We start from the raw sequence: 20,650 nt of genomic DNA, 5'->3' as shown, positions 1-20,650 counted from the left end.
CTTGGCCCATTTATTGATTGGGTTTTTTTTTTTTTAGAGTTTAACTTTTTTAGTTCTTTATATACCCTAGAGATTAGTGTTCTTTCTGATGTGTGAAGGGTAAAAATTTGCTTCCAAGATGTAGGTTCTCTATTCACCTCACAGATTGTTTCTTTTGCTGAGAAGAAACTTTTTAGTTTGATTCCATCCCATTTATTGATTCTTGGTTTTAATTTTTGCACCAAAGGAGTCTTATTAATAAAATTGGGACCTAATCCCTCATGATGGCAATTAGGGCCTACTTTTTCTTCTATTAGACGCAGGGTCTCTGGTTGCATTCCTAAGACCTTGATCCATTTTGAGTTTTGTGCATGGTGATAGATAGGGGTTTAGTTTCATTTTGTTGCATATTTCCAGTTTTCCCAGCACCATTTGTTGAAGAGGCTATCTTTTCTCCAATGCATGGTTTTGGCACCTTTGTCTAATATAAGATAATTGTAATTTTGTGGGTTAGTTTCTGTGTCCTCTATTCTGTACCATTGGTCTACCAGTCTATTTTGGTGCCAATACCATGTTGTTTTGTTACTATTGCTCTGAAGTGTAGTTTAAGGTCTGGTATAGTGATGCCACCTGCTTACTCTTCCTGCTAAGGATTGCTTTATCTATTCTGGGTCTCTTCAAATAAACAATTTTTAATAAATATTTTTACATTAAAAATCACTATCATCTTAACAGATGCAGAAAAGGTATTTGATAAAATTCAATATTTCTTCATGAAAAAGTCTTGGATAAATTAGGTATAAAAGAATCATTACCTCAACATAAAAAAGGCTATGCAGATATGATAAACCTGCAGCCAACGTCACACTGAAAGAGGAAATGCTTTCAGCTTTTCCCCAAAGTACAGGAACAAGACAAGGGTGTCTATTCTTAACGTTCTTATTCAATATAGTACTAGATTTGTTTTTAAACCCAATCACTGAGCCACATCCCCAACCCTTTTTGTGTTTTATTTATAGACAGGGTCTCACTGAGTTGCTTAGGACTTTGCTAAGTTGCTAAGGCTGGCTTTGAACTCAAGATCCTTATCCTTCTGTTTCTGCCTCCTAAGCCACTGGAATTACAGGTGTGTGCCACCATGCCCGGCAGTACTGGAAATTTTAATCAGAGAAACTAGGCAAGAGAAAAAAAATGATAGGCATACAAATATGAAAGGGGAAAGTCAAATTATCCTGGTTTGTAGGGATATAAAAATGTAAAGACTCCACCAATAGGCTATCAGACCTGATAAATTCTGGAAAATAGCAGGATACAAAATCAACAAAGTCAATAGCTTTTCCATTTAAAATATCAAATTTGCTGAGAAATAATCCCATGGATAATAGCTACAAATAAATAATATACCTATGTTTAACCAAGGAAGTAAACACTTCTCCAATGAAAATTGCAAAATACTGATGAAAGAAATTAAAGATGACACAGAAAGATAGACAGAGCTCCCACATTCAGGGACTGGAAGAATTAATGTCTTTAAAATACCTATTCAACCTGAAGCAATCTACATATTCAATGCATTCCCCATCAAAATACCAACAAAACTCAGAGACATCACAATACCTGATTTTAAAACATACTACAATGCTGTGGAAATAAAAACAGCCTGGCATGGGCATAAAAACAGACACAATAGAGATCCCCCAATTAAACACATGCATCTATAACCAAGTGATTCTTGACATAGGGGTCAAAAATATACGATAAAGATAGCATTTTCAATAACACTGGGAAGACTGAAAATTTACATGCAGAAGTTTTGATCTTGTCTCTCATCCTGTTGAAAATCAACTCAAAATAGATTTAAGAAACAGAACAAAACAAAACAAAACAAAAAAAACCTGAAACAGATAAGACCTGAGACTCTGAAAGTACTAAAAGAAAATGTAGAGAAATAGTTCATGACATTGGTACAGCTGATTATTTTCTGGACACGACCCCAAAGCACTGGAAACAGAAGCAGAATTCGACAGGATTATATAAAGCTCAAAAGCTTCTGAACAACAAAGACAACATTTATCAACAGAGCAAAAAGACAACCTACAGAATGGGAGAAAATATTTGCCAACTATTCACCAGACAGAGGGTTAATATCCTGACTATGTAAAGAACTCAAAGAGCTTAAAAAATACCTAATTCAATTTAAAAATGGGTAAATGATCTGAATAGACACTTCTCAAAAGAATACAAGTGGACAACAAATATGAAAAAAATGCTCAATAGCTTTAGCCAGCAGGGAAATGCAAATCAAAACTACGATTTACCACCTCACTATAATTAGAGTAGCTATTATCAAAAATAAAATACAAACAACAAATGCTGGCATAGATGTGGAGAAAAAGGAACTCTTATTTGTTGTTAGTAGGAATATAAATTAGCACAGTCTTTATGGAAAACAGTACAGTGATTGTTTAAAAACTAAAAGTAGATCTCCCATATGATCCATCGAGGCCACTTCTAGGTATCCCAAGGAAATGAAATCAACATACCCAAATACCTGCACATCCACTTTTATTGAGGCACTATTCACAAGAGCTAAGGTAGGAAATTGGCCTAGTATCCATCATCAGATGAATGGATAAGGAAAATGTGGTGTATGTACACTGTGGAATAGGATTCAGTCATTAGGATGAAATTCTGCCATTTGCAGCAAAATGGCACACAGAATGACATGTACCACATGTTCTCTCTTATACGTGGAAGCTTAAAAAAAAAACGAATATGGGGGGAGGGTGGATAAAGAGAAGGTGGACTTGTTCAGTGCATGTAAGCATATGCATGAAATCACACTGAACTCCATTAATATGAACAATAGGTGTTAACCAAAAATAAAATTTAAAAAAAATCTGTACTTGACATTCATATCCCTAGCTCGATTTAAAAAAAGAAAATTAAGATTTAAGGCAATGACAGCAAAGCACTCAACCAAGTATAGGGTTGGTTCTACATTTGGCACCCTGTGTAACTATCCAGATCTTGGGCCCAGTAGGCTACCCTGCCTGGGGACCTCAGGGCTGTTTGAAGGTTAAATGAAACCTGTGTAGAGTATGCCTGGCCACCCCAGAGCCAGCCTTAAATGCTGGGCCTTGCTGAGGGAGAGTAGCTAGTTTTCAGTCTACTCTTTCCCTTTACAAGGGCTCTTTCCCTGAAAATTTCCAACTGAATTCATAGTAAAAGTGGTTCTTGAAAAAAATCCCTGGTTATTTCAAAAAAATCCATCCCACAGGACTCAAGCTCCTATAGGCAAAGGAACTCAAGGATCCATACAGCGGAACATGGCTGCAGAGATAGAAACCTGCACTCTCCCCATCAGGGAGGGAACTCCCAGGCTGGCTTTTATATGAGGCTGACTCAGAAAGATGTTTACAGGGAAATTAGGAGAAGGAACAGCCAGCCAGCCCTCTGCTCGTCTGACACCACATTGCATGCAGGGTCTGAGCAAACACCGCTGTGCCTCCTGGCTGCATGCCTCACGGTCCCCAGCTCCCACACCATATGCCTCTGTGCCACCTTCTCAGCAGAAGGACAGACAGTGAGACAGAAGGGCCTGGCCCAAAGGAGAATGGTGGGCACACAGGGAAAGTGTGACAGAGGCCACGGGGAGTACAGGCAAGTAATGAAGCTACCCGAGAGACCAGAACAGGGTGGGCTGGTCATGTTTCTACAGTAAACAAGGCTGCTCTCAGATTTGAGAGTTGGTCTTTTGAATATCTTATACGAGGGCTTCTCAACTGCAACACTATTAACATTTGGGGTGAGACAACTCTTCACTGTGGTGGTTATCCTGTGTGTTGTAGGAGATATAGCAGCATCCCTGACCTCTACCCACAAGTGCCAGTCACACCTACAGACAATGCCAAAGGTTCTCTAGGAGATGAAATTGCCCCTGGCTGAGTGCTGCTAGGCTATATGACCCTCATGTACTCAGAGAAAAATCACCCATCCCTCCCCATCCTCTCTCTGCCTTGGAGGGCGAGAACTCAAGTAGAGATGTGACCTTGGCACTCGCTTCCTTAATCCTGTTCTAAGACCTCCTATCTTGGCCCTTGGGGGTCAAGCTTGAATGCAGCAGGTTGATACCAAGGAACAAGTCATCCATTCCTCCTTCTGCATGGCTGTCACTTGGACCTACAGCAGGGCTCTGCGCTCCCATCACAGAATGCACTCTTCACTCATCTGTCAGTTATTTCCGGCATGTGCCAGGTACTGTTGTGAATGCTCCAGAGGTATCCAAGAACTGAGAGACCCTCGTCCTTGGAAACAGAAGGGCCGTAAACATAACACATCCATTCTGCTGTATACTGAGGTGAAAAGTAATCTGGAGAAGGGATGAGCATCCAGCAGGTGGAGGCAGAGGGGGCTGCAACTCCAGGTAGGTTATCAGGGAAGATTCACTAGAGAGCAGGCCTGAAGAGGAGGAGGGAAGTTTCTGTTCAGATTCTTGAGGTCAGTGTTCCAGGCAGAGGGAGCAGCCTGGGAATGCAGAGAGGGGAAGGTGTGAGCCAACTTGACCTGACAAGGAGGAGCCAGAGCAGGAAGGTGGCCACTGTAAAACCTTCAGCCGTTTGAGAAAAAAATGGGGAATCATCACAGAGTTTTGACGAGAGGAATAACGAAATCTGACTCATGAAAACTTGGAACAGTCCTTGTAGCTGCTGTGCAGAGAACAATGGTCAAAGCAGAAACACAAATTTTAAAGCAACTGCAGTAATCAGTGTCAGAGATGATGGTAGCCCAGGCAAGGACTGGGCAGTAGAGATGGTGACAAGTCTAAGGAGGAAAATATTCTGTCCAGGGGGCTTCAGCCTCTAACTTTAGCTTAGTGATCAGCTTAATGCAGGATCTCTCTGACAGGAGTTTAGTTTTAGACACAGCAACAGTAAATATGCATTTGTATTTAAAACAACCCTCTCCCCCAAACAAAATGTACTAATCATTAGAGCAGGCTTTTTAGAACGGTCTACCCACTTCCTAGGAACATATCTGGCACTTGGTAGGTGCATAATATTTACCAAATGGATAAATAATACATCTTATGCTGTGTGACTAACTACTGTATTCCTTTAGACATACTCATTTATAACCACTAACTCAAAATATTTTATCACCATAGAAGTCATTTTGGTCGACTTGCCTTAAGGATTATTTTTGGCTTCTCTTGCCATTATCATAAATCATTTTAAGCTACATTATTTTACCCCGCTGAGCCATTAGCTTCTAAAATGATCAGATTCAAAATGCACCATTAGTAAGCTTGGTGAGATATGAATGAGAGCCCTAAGTTTACAATTAGCTCGATGCTAATGACCCTAAGCTTCTTTCTACTCATCTATAAGGTGATAAGAGTTCTCGCTGACATCCAATCTCTCTTCCAGCTTGGAAACTCCAGAATTTGATATTCACTGAAACATGTATTGGCAATCCAATATCCTAGACATCTGAAATCCTTTGGTACCAGGTGCATTTTAGAGTTTAGAGAAGTTTGGACTTTGAAATTATGTCTACTGGAATCTGAGATAACACCTCGAATCAAACATTTCTGTAGAAATTACCTATGGAAAATTCACATGTATAAGACACCAGCTTTATAACTGTTCAGGTGGGGTTTTGCTAATAAATTTTTATTTGTCAGCAAAATTTTTATTCTAAACTGTTTCACTTTCAGAATTGCAGGTACAAGATCCTCAATGTTATAGTTTGGATATGAAATGTCCCCCAGAGGCTCATGTATTGAAGGCTTGGTCCCTAGTGGTGGCACTGTTTGGAAGTGGTAGAATCTAAAGGAGGTGGGGCCTCGTTGGAAGAAGGAGGCCACTCAGGGTGTGCCCTAGAAGCATGCATCTTGTCCCCGGCTCCTTCCTCTTTGCATCCAGCTTCTATGGAGTGAGCAGCTTTCCTCCTCTATGATGTTTCCTTGCCATGATGTTCTGCCTCACTTTAGGTCAGAAATAATGGTTCTGAGTGTTAGTGGACTGATATCTCTGTAAGTCAAAATAAAATTTCCCCTCTTTTTAAATTGTCGTTCTCAGATATTTTGTCAGTGACAGAAAGCTAACACACTACATGAATTAGGTTGTTGATTCATCGTGTACAATTGGTACTAGAGAAAATTTGAACACAAAAAAATCTAGTAACTCACAAAAGATGTCCAAGTCGCTGGTGTAACTAAAACAATACAATTCCCTTGATCGAGGAATGGTCTTCCTGATTATGTGAAGGACATTTTCTTTGAATAAGCTGGAGGGTGGGGAGGAAGGAGCCCTAAGAATCAATCCTGGCCTTAACTGATTCTTGTTGATGTGAATGTGACCCGACTCTAAACTGATTTCACCCTCAATCTAAAGTAGGGTTAATTGTTTTCACTGGAAGTCAAATGTCTTAATTAGCTCAAGCTTGACTACAAAGATGTAAGAGAAATAATAGTGTCTCCTTATAATTAAGCTGAATTATTTTTTCTGAGCTTAGTATGTATTGCAGTTCATTTAAAAATCATTCTCTCCATGTCTAACAAGTTATTAGAAAATGCAAATGTATGCAAACCTTACATTAAAAAAACTTGGAAATTGCCAGATTAATTTTATAGGTCTACAAGTCTACAGGAGAAGCAATGGAAGTCTTTACAGGTAGCACACTGTGCTTATCACATTACACTTGATTTCTAAATGCTGGTAAGTACTGGCTTCTTAATTTTATTTTTTTTTTAATTTAACAAACACAGATAATTATTAGTACCAAGTCATGAGTATTGGGATATGACCCTAATCCTGTTGCTAAATTTGTTTAGAAAGCCATTTGAGCAAACTGAGAAATCACTGTATCTCCATGGAAATGAATTCAACAGTCATTGTTACACAAACAACAAAAATATGAAAGCAAGCTCATGTATATGGAGAAGTTCTCGTAAAACCATCCATACATGTAGATTCATGTTCAAATGTTCTAACATTTCCTTGCCTGGATTTGCTCCTTTCAAATGTACTTCATTTCCACTTTTGAAACAAAAAGTAGATAGAACAGAGGGTCAAGATTTCCTTCAGGGTGTGATAAACTACCCCAAACATCTGTCCACTCCATTCTTTCTGTTCTGTCCTTTCTGCACCCTGTTTTCTTCCCTCTTCTTTAACCCCACACTAAAAGGCATGCTGAAAGGGTCCAGGCCCTGGCTGAGGGATCAAGGGCGTGGTACCTGTCTAGGCCAGAACACCGTTTACCTCTTCATTACCTCTGATCTCCTCAGATCCTACATGTTTTAAGTCCCTCACCTGTTTGGGGACTCCTGCCTCACTGTGGTCTTGGGACACATCTCCGTGTGTTCTAGAGGTCCTACCCTTGTCCCTGGAGAGCTGGTTCAGTGATCACAACAGGAGGCCTATTCGGAGACTCTCTTGGGGTTTCAGCTATGCAAAAGCAGCTTCCAAACACAATAGCCTCCTTGCCTTCTGTAGCGTGAGGCTGGCACCGAGCTCTGGCTCAAGATCTGCACAGCTCAGGTCATGAAGGCTGGAGAACTCCGAGTTGGGGTGATGGGTGGGTTGGATTTGGTTTTTACCAACACTTCAGTCAGGAGCCTCTTGTTCTTTTCACTTGAGATGTGTATGGTTTTTCCACTGAGAGCTGGAATGGACACCAGCATCTCTATTAAAGTTCATGGTCCATAGGAGACTTGTGTGACAGAGCTCCCAAAGTAGGTCATCCCAGGCACCATGCTGGGGGGGGGGGTGTGTGTTTAAATGGGTGCTATGTGGATAAAATTTATTTCAATAATTAAAACTTGAATGAGCCAAAAAAAGTACATTAAGCCCATGTTTTACAGATACTATTACCATTAATTACCATAAGAAGTTTTATTAAAAAGATGCATTAACATCAGTTTAAAAACTAGACAAGAGTATCAGCTAGGAGCAGCAATTCTAAAACTTAAGAAGATGGCTGGACACTCAGTGATCTATGAGGCTGCGTTCTGAGCAGTCCCCACCCCGACTCTCCTGGGAGCTCCTTCCCACTCCCCACCCCACTTACGACTCCCTTGGGCTTGAACAGGAACATAATCTACATCTTTAAAAGCAGAGTCCATTTCTCCTCCTGAAATATAGGCTACTGTCCCATTAGCCATTCATGTAATAGGCATAGTAGTCCCTCCCCAATGTACCTCAAGCCCAGGTACCATAGGCCACATCCCACAGGATGCAGGCTTATTTCAAGTTCCACCTGTTCACCATGCACCATCCAGAACTACTTTGATCCTGTAAAGGCAAGTGTGTGGGAATCTGCTGACGGGGATACAAGATGGAAGATATCCCTAACTATCCTCTTTTGACGTGGGAAACAGGAGTTGGCCATGGGGTTGATTGTGTGTGATCAATACAAACCCTCATTACATAGTTGCTCATTTAGAACCAGTTCCTAAACTGGCCTTTGAGAGTCATGGTCAAGGACTTCATATCAGATTAAAAAAAATTATAGCAGGGTGAATTAATAATGGCTTCTGTCCTGATCCCTGTGCTTTAAATTTTACACATTAATTATAAGATACGATTTTTGAAAGAGGTGAACAAAGTGATAATGATATCATTGCCAAAAGGAAGTCATTATTTCAAGTCAAGTCTATGCTCTCCCAATATTTAGCCAGTTTATGGTCAACCATCCTATCTAGCAAGTTAACTCATCAGTTATCTGAGGAAATGTTTTGGTTTTAGTTATACCTTGAAGGATATGTCAAGAAGGTTCAAGGTCAAAACATTTTGACTGCTTTATTTATTTTTTTCCAAATATTGCTGCTACAGGGATTTGCTTGTTCATATCTATTTTAAGTATTTTTCTAAATATTTTTTTAAGTTACACTGAATCATGCTCTGGACGGAGAACTTAAGGACCTTCATCCGATCTCTCCTTGTCCATACACCAAAGTCAACCTCAAATTCTACAGCTTCCTAGGCACCCACTGCAACTTGTATCCAGAGATAGATTCACACCAGGGTTCTGAGCCTCTGTGGGAAGGAACAGTCCAATCTCTATAAGAGCCGACTGTCAAGACACTTTCTTTCATTTAATGGTTATATAAAGAAGCTGGCCTCGTGGTAACAAACAGGAAGTACAATGTCCAGCTCACTTCCCAGATGCTCAATTTTTAAGAAAGCTTGATTGAAAACACTATTTAAGGAGGATGGCCGGAGGGATGTGCAGTCCCTTCTTTCTTCTCTCAGTCCTCTGAAGTCTACCCCAGGCAGCAGAGAGTGGGGCACATGGCCACAAGACGTGGCCTACAGAACATGTGTGGCAGCACCATCATCAGCCCACATACAGACTTTGTGATGAAGATCCATGAAGAATAACTCATTTCAGGCTTTCTAGAGACTGTGAACCTCCATGTCAAGGATCCTTACTAAGGAGACTCTCATGAAATTTCTCTCTGATCTCAACGGGAAGTGATTCCCCGTCACTTGAAGAATACTGAAGTTTTCATCTCGTGGATCCTAGGTCTCATGGTACTGAGCACTCCTCACTCAGCACTGGCTACAGGAGCCTGGGGTCAGGTCTGGGGACCATCTGTGCTTAGAATATTAACATTGCTATGACTGTGTCTTATCTTTCCTATTTGCATTTTCTACTTTGCTATCTCTGAGCTTCAAATTCTTTATCTATGAAAAGGTAATAGGCCTACCCTGAGAGCGCAAAAATGTGTATGAGCTGCTTGGTATTCTACACACACACTCTGTATGTTGGAATTACAGCTACCCCTTACAGAGTACTGACTATGCATCATGATTTATCCCCAGCACTGTGTAAGTATACTTAATCCTCATGAAACTCTGAGTTCCCTGCTAATATTACACTCATTTATGAGTAAGCACAGGCCCAAAGATGTTAAGAAATCTGACCGAAGTCTCAAATCATGAGTTAAAATTTGGACTTTAACCCAGGCCCCCTAACTCTGAGCTCATGTTCTAGACTTCTACTAAACTAGTAGCCAGTTCTAAACTGGCTACTAGTTCAAAGCTATTTTTTTAAGAATATTTTCCTTGTCCCATTTTTCCTATCATTCATTTCTGTTTTCAGAGACTGAGAAAAGTCACATCTAGGGTGACCAACTTGTCCAGCACTTCTTAGTTTGATCACTGAAAACTACCTCCTGCATATACAGACAACTTTGTGCCACTTAGGAAAAAGGATGTCCACTTATTTTTAATGTATTGCTGGTCTTATTCAATATATTTACATAAACTTCCTTAATCCTTTATAGAATAAGGTGAGGTACAGAGAAATACAGAATTTCACATTATATTTGATGCCTCTTAAACATCAATAAAGAACTTGGCATTGTGTTTAACACTCAGAGTCACAGATAAGCATTCATACATATATTACCTTTGTATCCTTGTTCTGTCTCCCTGAGATCGATTTTGGTTATTGGTTTGAAATCAGTATCCCATAATCGTATACAACCATCTCGCCCACCAGTGGCAAAGCCTTCTTCACAAGCATACATGCTAAATATTCCAGCCTGTTGATTAATAGATAATGCTGCAATCATTATAGTTGCCACAGTTGAATCTTGATTTAAAAACACAAGAGCAAAACAAAAAAATAAAACAGCTTGTTCTCTACTGAAATTCTCACAATAGACCAAAGTAGCCATTTGTAATAGTCTTCAACAACAAGAAAAACAATCAACAGGGTAGCAGTGCATGTCTGTAATCCCAGTTACTCAGGAGGCTGAGGCCAGAGGTTCACAAGTTTGAAGCCAGCCTGGGCAACTTAATGAGACCCAGTCACAGAATAAAAAGGGCTGGATATATAGCTCACTGCTTGCCGAGCATGTGTGAGGCCCTGGGTTCACTCTCCAGTACTGCAATGATTATAACCATTGCCCCAAGTACTTCTAGTGCTCCTTAACCATTTCTAAATTGATCACAGATTGTATTTTTTAAAAAGCAACGTTTTAGGAACCCCATGGATCTGCCTACATTTTAGGAACCTGTGACACTAATGCAGGAGCCAACACCCAGCACCTCAATGGAGTGAGGAAGGTCTAGTTCACCAACTAGCATGAAAGCAAGAGCTGCCTATGGCCTTCCTAGTCCAACTGTGGGCCACAGAGCAGCAGCAGCAGCAGCATCCCAGACCCACTGAGACTGAATTCAGTTATTATGAAATATGTTTCTTCTTAGATGAACAAAAACACTTTGGGAAATCTTCATGAATACTTCAGGAGTATTCAACAGAATCATCTGAAATACAGGAATATGTGTCTTAACTGATTAAGTCATTTCCAAATTTCCATGTGGTAATACTCACACTGTGTGCTCCTTGAATGGTGCGGACTAAGTTGAGCCCTTTCCAGACGTAGATGTCACCATTTAAAGCACCAGAGTAAGTGACGTCTTCTTTGGCACATGCAAGGCAAAGGATGGTCTGAAGATCCCCCGTTTTGCCAAATATCCCTCTTTTTGCAGTTAGGGCATTTCCACATAGTGTCCAAAACTAGCAAGTAAGAGATAAAATAAGTGGATCTAAAATAGAGTACTCTGATGTGCTGGGTTACTGGTATTTTCATGACAGTGCCTATTACATAATTTACTATATCTGAATTAGGCACAGATTGTTTCATAGTGACAGCAAAGAAAACATTTCAGCCTACCTCTAGGTTAATGAGAAAATCTTGTAATAATATTTTTTAAACTTTCAATGTTCCAGAATTTCAAAACTTTGCACAATATTTAATAGCAATATGATAGAAAATGCCAATGTTCTCAAACTTGGAATAAAGTAGATGAGGGCTGGTGTTGTGGCTCAGGGGCAGAGAATTGCCTTTGCACATGTGAGGCACTGGGTTCGATCCTCAGCACCACATAAAAATAAATAAACAAAATAAAGATTTAAAAAATAAATAAATAAATAAATAAATAAAGTAGATGAATCTCTTGAAATCAGCATGCTATAGTGACACGACCATATCAATGTTTATAGCAGCTCAATAGCTAAGCTATTGTGCCCTTCAACAGATCAATGGATAAAGAAAAGGTGATACATTTACACAATGGAATATTACTCAGCCACAAAGAAGAATGAAACTCTGGCTTTGCTGGTAAATGGATACAACTGGCAACTATCATGCTATGTGAAATCAGCCAATCCCCCCAAACCAAAGGCTGAATGTTCTCTCTGATTTGCAGATGCTAACTCACAATGAGTGGGGGGAGGGGAGAAGAATAGAAATTGACTGAATTAGAAAAAGATAAATGAAGGGAAGGAAGGGGTATGGGAATAGCAAAGACAGTAGAATGAATTGGACATAACTTTCCTCTGTTCTTATATGAATACACAACCTGTGTAATGCCACAACATGTACAACCACAAAAAATGGGAAGTTATAGTCCATGTATGCATGATACATCAAAATACATTTTATTGTCATTTTTAACTAAAAAGAACAAATACATTTTTTTTAAAGTAGATGAATCAGGCTGGGTGTGGTAGAACAGGCTTATAATCCCAGTTGTTGAGGAGGCTGAGGAGGGAGGACCGAGAGTTCAAAGGCAGCCTCAGCAATGGCAAGGCACTAAGCAGCTCAGTGAGACCCTGTCTCTAAATAAAATACCAAATAGGGCTGGGGATGTGGCTTAGTGGTTGAGTGACCCCAAGTTCAATCCTGGTACTCCCCCCAAAAAGGGGAGATGAATCATGTCTTTATCTTTTTGTCAAATGATAAAACTAGTTGTTAAGGTTTAGATAGGACGTATCTGCCAAGAGCTCATGTGTGAGAAAATGTAAGAATGTTCAGAGATGAAATGATTAGGATATGAGAGCCATCACCTAATTAGTGGATTAATCCACTGTTGTGGATTAACTGGGTGTAGACAGGTTGTGGCTAGAGGCGTATGTAGGTCACTCGAGGTATGCCTTTCCCATTTATATTTTGTTCCTGGTGAGCAGAGCTCTCTCTGCTTCCTGGTTGCCATGTCCTGGGCTGCTTCCCCTTCCCAGGCCTTTGCACCATGATGTTCTGCCTCACCTCAGGCCTAGAGCAATGGAGTCAACCCATCATGGACTAAACCTCTGAAACCAGGAGCCAACAAACTTTTCCTCCTCTTAAGTTGTCGGGTGTTTTGGTCACAGTGACAAAAAAAAAAAAAAAAAACTGACTCAACCATTAGTATGTTAGTATGGGTTTATTGCAGTGAGGTTTAGAAATAAATAATTTTCCTTTTAATATTTATTTGTAAGTTCCTATAAGCCTATGATATATTGCCCAGGCATTTTTAATGTGTATATATATTTAGAAATAATTGCTTTCTAACTAAAAGCTTTACACCTCTATACTGTAGAAATATGTTTCTAAATATGAGTGATATTTCCATATAGTCAAAGGATTGAATAGGTTTTTCCATTTTAGTTGCACAATTCAAGGGAGGACCGTTACCATTAGGGACACTCATAATTACACAGAAATCCAACACTTTTCTTTGATATAGTTTTGAAATATGAAGTGGTATAATTTCACTGCCACTTTCGTAGCACCTCACAGTTTATAAAAGTTTCTCCACATGCTATTTGATCTCTTAAAGAACAGAAGTGTTTCATGATAACTTAATATGCTTGAGAACTGGCCAAAGACAGATTCAACGACTGTCCCCATCTGGCAGTGAGGGAAAGGAGGCATCAGTGACTTGGCAAAGGCACAGGTAAATGGGGGTCATACACGAGGAACCAACGAAATCTTGATATTTACTCTGAGATCTGTAAGTCGACTGAAAATGTATATATGGAAAAAAAAAGAATGAGAATTTTAAGATAGCATGTTCAGATTATGCACAAGGGACAAGGAAATTCAAAGCTAGAGGAACCCCTGAGTTACATTAAATGGAATGAACAAGGATAGGATTCAGCTCAGTGGAGAGGAAGAAATCACATCAGGCTCAGGAGGACCGGACCAGACACCTCCCGGTGACAGCAGTGTGTGAGGAAGGAAAAAAAAAATCCAGTGACAACCCTAATACTATGTGCCTGCAGGAGAGGAGAAGGGCGGTCCCCTGGTGTAGCTGGGTACACAGGGAGGCAGTCTGGGGACGACTGCACCATTGGTAGCATGGTGGGGACTGTGGCAGCCCTGGAGGAAGTGGGAAGAGAAGCAGGTGTGCAGCTATGGGGAGCAACTCAGGACGCCCCTCTTGAGGGAGGAGCGCCATTCATTTCTTTAGGTGGCGTTATTTTTGTGAAAAGGCACTGAAGTGTACATCGAAAGAATAAAAAACATTCAGGGAAAAGGCTAGTTAGGTTTAAGCTAAGTTGAGGTTTTAACTCTGAATTTGTACAATTGGACACAAATAATTACTGTTTATACAAATATGACAAAAAAACTTGCTTCATGGAGATGCCCAAGGCAGGTGTTTTCCTTCCTCGTGTCTCCTCATGCAGGAGGATTAAACAGAGTATTTTGTCCTTTGACTTGAGATGTGCACTGTCAGCTTCAGTTAATTATTTTTTTTGATGGACAGCTACACGCATACAAAAAAAAGCCAACACCCTCAGATGTGATCATATAAAGGTTTTCTGATAAAACAATCACCCAGTCAGTAGGTGTAATGACATGAAACATTCTGAAAAAATCAAAGGGTTCTCTTAAAAGGCATATGTAGATATGATGCCAGAAGATTTTCTGCAGAGAATGGAAAATACCCAAGATATTATCTCTTCTCGAGACCATTTTCTATTTGGAAAAGAGTAGCATTGGCATCATTAAATACCCATCCAATGGAGAGACATTGTTTATCTTCTCCAATCTCCATTCACAAATTGCAATGCAAATTTTGTTAGAACTGGCAGGTGCCTTGGAGTTCATCAAGCCCTAGGTAGTCCCCCAGGCTTCCCAGGTCTACAACTAGAAATTGGAGAAGGCTCAACAGTATGCACAGACCTGTAGGCTCATTTGCTGTAAAACCAATGAAGCAGATGATGCTCAACTGTTACTGTTTTGCAAGCATTCGTTTCAGATAATTGTAATTTGCCTGTTTGCCAAACACAGAACTTACAAAACCAGGAAGAATTTTTACCCTGGCTACAAAACCTTCACATAAAAATGTTCTCTTGAAATGCAAAGATTTTTGTACCCAACTTGTGACTAGAATCATTCACTCAATGTTAACACAGGTTGGGGAGGGAGAAAATGTGGGGGAATTCTGGAACCCAAATATAGAATATAGGTAGTGAAGACAACTTATCAAAGCCTGCTTAAATTTGTTCTGTATTTCTAAATAAAATTCATAAAGGCTTTCTGGGTGGACATTTGCAGATTCTTCCATTTGAGGTAAAGATGCTCATTTTTGCTTAGGAAAAAATGCTTAAATCTGCTACAATAACTAAACAGGATAAGCGGAAAACAGGATAGTATTTTTGATGGGGATTGAATGATGTCAATGCTACTGTTTTCCACAGGATATTATTTCCAGGATATTTTTTTTCTAGCATAGTACTTTCAAATAAAGTTCCAGAATTTTATCTGTGTGTTTAGAACTAAAAGAGTTAACCAAGGATGGAAAGAAATAGGGAGGAAACTGGAGAATTCTTTCAATTAAACAGCTCATCTAGTTAGAACCCAATTAATGTTATGTTTTGGAGAAAAGTTAAGCCAAGACAGACCATTAAAGAGAGAATTGCTCTGTAGGAAGAACGCTACAAAGGGAGCCAAAGGATGTGTTTAAATCTCTCTGCCACCATTTCTGTGATGCTAGGAAATAAGGAAAAATTAACATGGTTGTGCCCCTACTGGTACCATACACTCTTTAATGCAACTCAATGAATTCAGGAGATAGCAATCCCCATATTTGGTGGTGGGAGAGGAAGAAAGTCAGTCTCACGGAGATTAAATAGCTTGACCAGGGTCAAGAAAGAGAAACAAAATCAGGATTCAAAATCAAGTACCCTCCTGGGTCTCAGCTTCCTGTGGAAGAAGATTGGACAGTGAGGGTTGGACTGTGGCTCCCAGATATCCAGGAAACCACCAGAGCCTAATGGAAATCAGCTCATCATGAGCTCATGATTCTTTACTACTTTACTTGAAAAACAACTCAGTGCTTCTTCCTATCTTCAGCTGATCAGAAACTCATGCCGCAGAGACACATCTTTGATTAACAAAAGGTTGCTAAGGGAACTATTCTTTAATGACTATTTTTGCCCAAAATCTTTCAAAACAATGGTTCTCATGCAAAGCAAACTACATAAAGAAGTTCTTCAATGATGCAACCATTGGTAATCTTGGCACACATCAAGATCCAAGGACCTTCCTGGCTCCCCAGTGCCAATGACTCCATGGGTGACCAAAGCCTCCCTAACATCCTGACTTAAAGGGAAAGCCTCCCTGGGCTCTGCTGCCTACCAAGGCTCCAGAACAATGTATCTCCTACCATATGGGATCTCCTTTATACCCTGGGAGGTTTGGAGTTTTGCCTTTCTTACAGGATGTTCTGTTCCAACATTTTAACTTCTAAACTTCAAGTTACTGAAAACAAGGTCTGTGCTTGCTCTTTCACCTAGTTCAAACTCAGCAAATATTTATTAAATGGCACAAGATTTTTGGTCTTTCAGGTGTACTGTACAAAGCATAGGGAAAGGAGCTTCCATCTGCCACTAAAGCAAAAAGTGCATGCCATCAGACATCTTCTCAGGTTGAAGATGAGGTCTTTGCACGAGAACTTAAAATGTTTACGAAGCCTTAAGGTCTTGGTAGAACATCTTATACCTTTGAGCGGAACATCTTATACCTTTGAATACCATCTTATACCATAAACTTAAAATGTTTATGAAGCCTTAAGGTCTTGGTAGAACATCTTATACCTTTAAATACCACACTACAAAAATTATTACCAAAATTTCTTGTGATAACAGTGTAGCTGCATTTATCTGTAACTAACCCACAAGATTTTTACCCCCTCGGATAGATTATATGATCTAAACTTCAGCTGTAGGAAGAAAACTAAAGGGAGATGTACTTTTTTCTGCATACTTCCCACCCCATTCATTTGGAATAGAGTGATGTGGCTTAGAGTCTTTTCATAACAGGATAATATAAATTTGTGTGATCTTTAGATATTTTGACCTCGAAGAAATAGCTGTTATTATGATAAAACAATAATGTATGCTTCTCCTTATAAGTTTTCTAGGTCCATGTGTTACTGGTACTTATGTGCAAGGTCCATGTGTTACTGGTACTTATGTGCACTAGGGAAAAGTTGGGAATGTGGTGAAACAAGAAGGGCAGTTTGGAGGAATGACAGGATCTACTCGATTCATCTAGAAAAGTACCATTTTTGTATTAACAGAAATTCAGACATGCTCCATTCACCAGGATGATTTTTGTACTCTTATTTATGGACTTGGATTTATATTATCTACAACATTATAGACAGAAGATCCTGCACCATATCCCATAGTTCAGGAGAAATTTTTGCTATGAGAAAGCAGGGTATGTTGATGGTATTAATTTTGCTAGCTGTATAACAAAACAAAAAGAAGCAAATGTGGGCCTTGTAGGAGGCAGGTTCAGCCTGTATAGTCTAGAGGAAGGCAGGAGACATTTAAAAACCAATGGCCTGAGCTGGGGATGTAGCTCAATGGTATAGCACTTATGTTGCATGCATGAGGCCCTAGGTTTGATCCCCAATACTGCAAAATTTTTAAAAACCAATGGCTTAGGGGCTGGGGTTGTGACTCAGTGGTAGAGCACTTGCCTAGCATGTGTGAGGCACTGGGTTCAATCCTTAGCACCACATAAAATAATAAATAAATAAAAGTTTAAAAGGTTATAGAGAATAGGACAGACAGCAGAATACATCAGACACTAGAAAGGCAATATGTCAATCAATGGAAGGGTAACTGATGTGATACAGCAATTTGTATACGGGGTAAAAGGGGGAGTTCATAATCCACTTGAATCAAACCGTGTAATATGATGTATTAAGAACTATGTAATGTTATGAACGACCAATAAAAAAAAAAAAAAAAAAAAAAGTTTAAAAGGTTAAAAAAAAAACACACCAATGGCTTAGGAAGGACTGTATTGTATCCCTATGTTAAACACCTAAGAAAATACACCAATGTGTCAAAGATTCAATGAGCAATATCAGTAAACATTCATTGTAATATAAAAACTTAATTCATAACATTAAAAAGTGAAACTATTTTAAAACATCCTAGAAGTATCAGAAGCATCCAGTTGAGTATTTAATTAACAAAGTTTCTTTCTCAGCTGCCTGCTAAGTGCTTCACTTGATTATCATGACTTTGTATTTCTGAAAGAGCACTATCAGCTGATGCTGGCTTGCTTCAGGATCAGGGGAACAGGTAAAAGGGCTTCAAGTTTAAGGAAAAAAAGTAAAGTCAAGCAATCTCTGAACCCCCAATTATATTGACACCTAAAATTATTTTCATACAACGTATAGAAAATTTGTTTAATAACTACTTTACCTTTATATGCTTTACTCCACAGCTAACCACTCTGTTTGGCTGATATGGATCCCAGGAAATATCAAAAATCTGTAAAAAAAAAAAAAAGTTGGTCATTTTATGTGTTTCTATCTTCTTCTGAAAACCAGTACAACTGCTAAGTCTCTATCCTAAAACACTTAGAGTACAACGTAACCTGCACAGAATGGAAAACTGGGATTCAGCTTTGGGAACAAGTCAGGTACAGCTAACTCTTCACCACCTCATGTCTACTTACCTTTGGCCTGAATAGAGAGGTAATTAACCCCAGAACTGGGAACTAGCATCATATTTTATTTTTGTTCATCTGGGATAAACAAATTCTCATGATTTAGGGTAATTTTTAAATCAAATTTCTACCTTTATTTGCAGTGCAGATAAAACACTTTGGAGACAGTTTTTCAATAAAAATTAAAAGCATTATAAAATGCTTCCTTTTAGCCAGGAAGATTTTTGTCAACTACAACTTAATGTGACCAACATCTTCTAATCATCACCGAATGTGAGACATAGTTAGTTATCTGACACTAATTAGCCCACCTAAAATAGTCCTTTAAACCTTCATTTTAATTTGACCCAAAATACTCACATTTCCAATTCTCTAAGGAACTGAAAACATAGGAGCCAATCCTATTTGTCATTCTTTAAAAGCTACCAGAGAGACTACAGTGAGTTCTATTGCCATTTGGAGACAGGGAAGAGAGGTCCACCAACACTGAAAGTCAAATGTGTCTATCCTGATTGTTTAAAATATGTTTTTCTAGGATTCATTCAAGACACTCTCATTAGGTGGTTTTGGAATAGAGTCTACAACATTATAGACAGAAGATCCTGCATCATATCCCATAGTTTTCTAAGTAAGACCTGAATTTTTAAATAGTCTCCAGGAGATTCTGATGCAGGTGGTCCATGGACCACATTCTGTGAAGTACTCAGAAGGGGAAGGGAACAATTGTCAGGGACAAAGTCTAGACAAGCGAAGGAACCTAAGCCACTAGCTTGTCATCACCTAGAAAGGAGGAATTATGGGCTCCAGAAAGTGCACTAAAGAAAAAAGACTTGGTCCAAGGATTCGTTTTCCCTATTTGAGCTCAGTCCCAGCATCTCTAACCTTAACTTCATTATCTCCAAAATGGATAATTCTACCTCAGTTTGGTTATAAGTTAAGATGGGCTGGGGTTGTGGCTCAGTGGTAGAATGCTTGCCTAGCATGTGTGAGGCTCTGGGTTTGATTCTCAGCACCATATGTAAATAAATTAATAAAATAAAGGCCTATCAACATCTAAAAATATATATATAAGATCAGTTAAGATAATGTAAATGAAATCACTTTGCAGGTTACAGAGCACTATTATACAAATGTAATGTTAAGTATGTTAGTGACTAAAATAATCTTGAAGTTAATCATAAGCAACCAATAACTCATACTGGCACCAATAATAAAGACATCAGTAATAAAGAACAAACTATGTGATACAAATTAACAGGGCCTAGGGACAGTGGAAGGTATTTCATTAAAGCAATCTGGACTCATTTCTCACTAGACTAACACTGCACTTTTTACAATCTACCCCCAATTGGAAAATATAACTGTGCAAAAAGGACAGTCATTGAGATCAGATAAGCTGGTCACGTGACATGTTAAAAGCAGCAACTTAGAGAAATTAAATTTAACTGAACAGAGGCCTTTGCAAACTGGGCAGCCCTCAGGACCAGCATAGATTCAGGAGCTCCACCCTGAAACATATGCAGGCAGGACACATAAGTCAGGTACCAATAGCTCAGATGGTGCTAGAGCTTGGCATTTGCCTCATTTATGCATGGTCTGCTCGGTTGGCAGCCTGCAATTCACTGAAGCTCAGCTGCTATGATAGGCTGAGCCTCAGTTATTTGTTTCAAAAGTACACTTCTAAGTTAGGCTTTTGGTTTGTAGATTGGTAGGGACTTAAGACATGGAGACAGGGTCAGGCCAAATTTAGTTTAACAGGAATTTAGCAACACACTAAAAGCACTTTATATATGCAAAGGTATAGAAAGTTTGTATACAAAGGTCTACACATCAGGCCATTTTTCTAAGTAAGGATATTTTACTGGTTATAAGCATTTACAATATTTTTTTCCAAGGCAATAGGTCCAAAAG

At 39.2% G+C, this 20,650-nt stretch overlaps 1 protein-coding gene across 2 annotated transcripts in view; it reads right to left on the bottom strand.

The window, feature by feature from the left end:
* The window catches only part of Eml6 (EMAP like 6), a 258,148-nt gene that overhangs the window by 132,319 nt on the left and 105,179 nt on the right, over positions 1 to 20,650 (bottom strand). For both annotated transcript variants that reach the window (XM_026399927.2, XM_026399928.2), the window contains exons 4-6: positions 18,493 to 18,561; positions 11,329 to 11,514; positions 10,399 to 10,534 (exon numbers count right to left, since the gene is read on the bottom strand). In XM_026399927.2, the coding sequence (XP_026255712.2) occupies positions 10,399 to 10,534; positions 11,329 to 11,514; positions 18,493 to 18,561 (391 nt within the window). The remainder of the gene's footprint in view (positions 1 to 10,398; positions 10,535 to 11,328; positions 11,515 to 18,492; positions 18,562 to 20,650) is intronic.

The sequence above is a fragment of the Urocitellus parryii genome, chromosome 12 (assembly GCF_045843805.1).
Source record: "Urocitellus parryii isolate mUroPar1 chromosome 12, mUroPar1.hap1, whole genome shotgun sequence".
NCBI lineage: Eukaryota > Metazoa > Chordata > Mammalia > Rodentia > Sciuridae > Urocitellus > Urocitellus parryii.
Note: the sequence above shows the minus strand (reverse complement) of the source record. Positions and strands in the feature narration are given on the sequence as shown.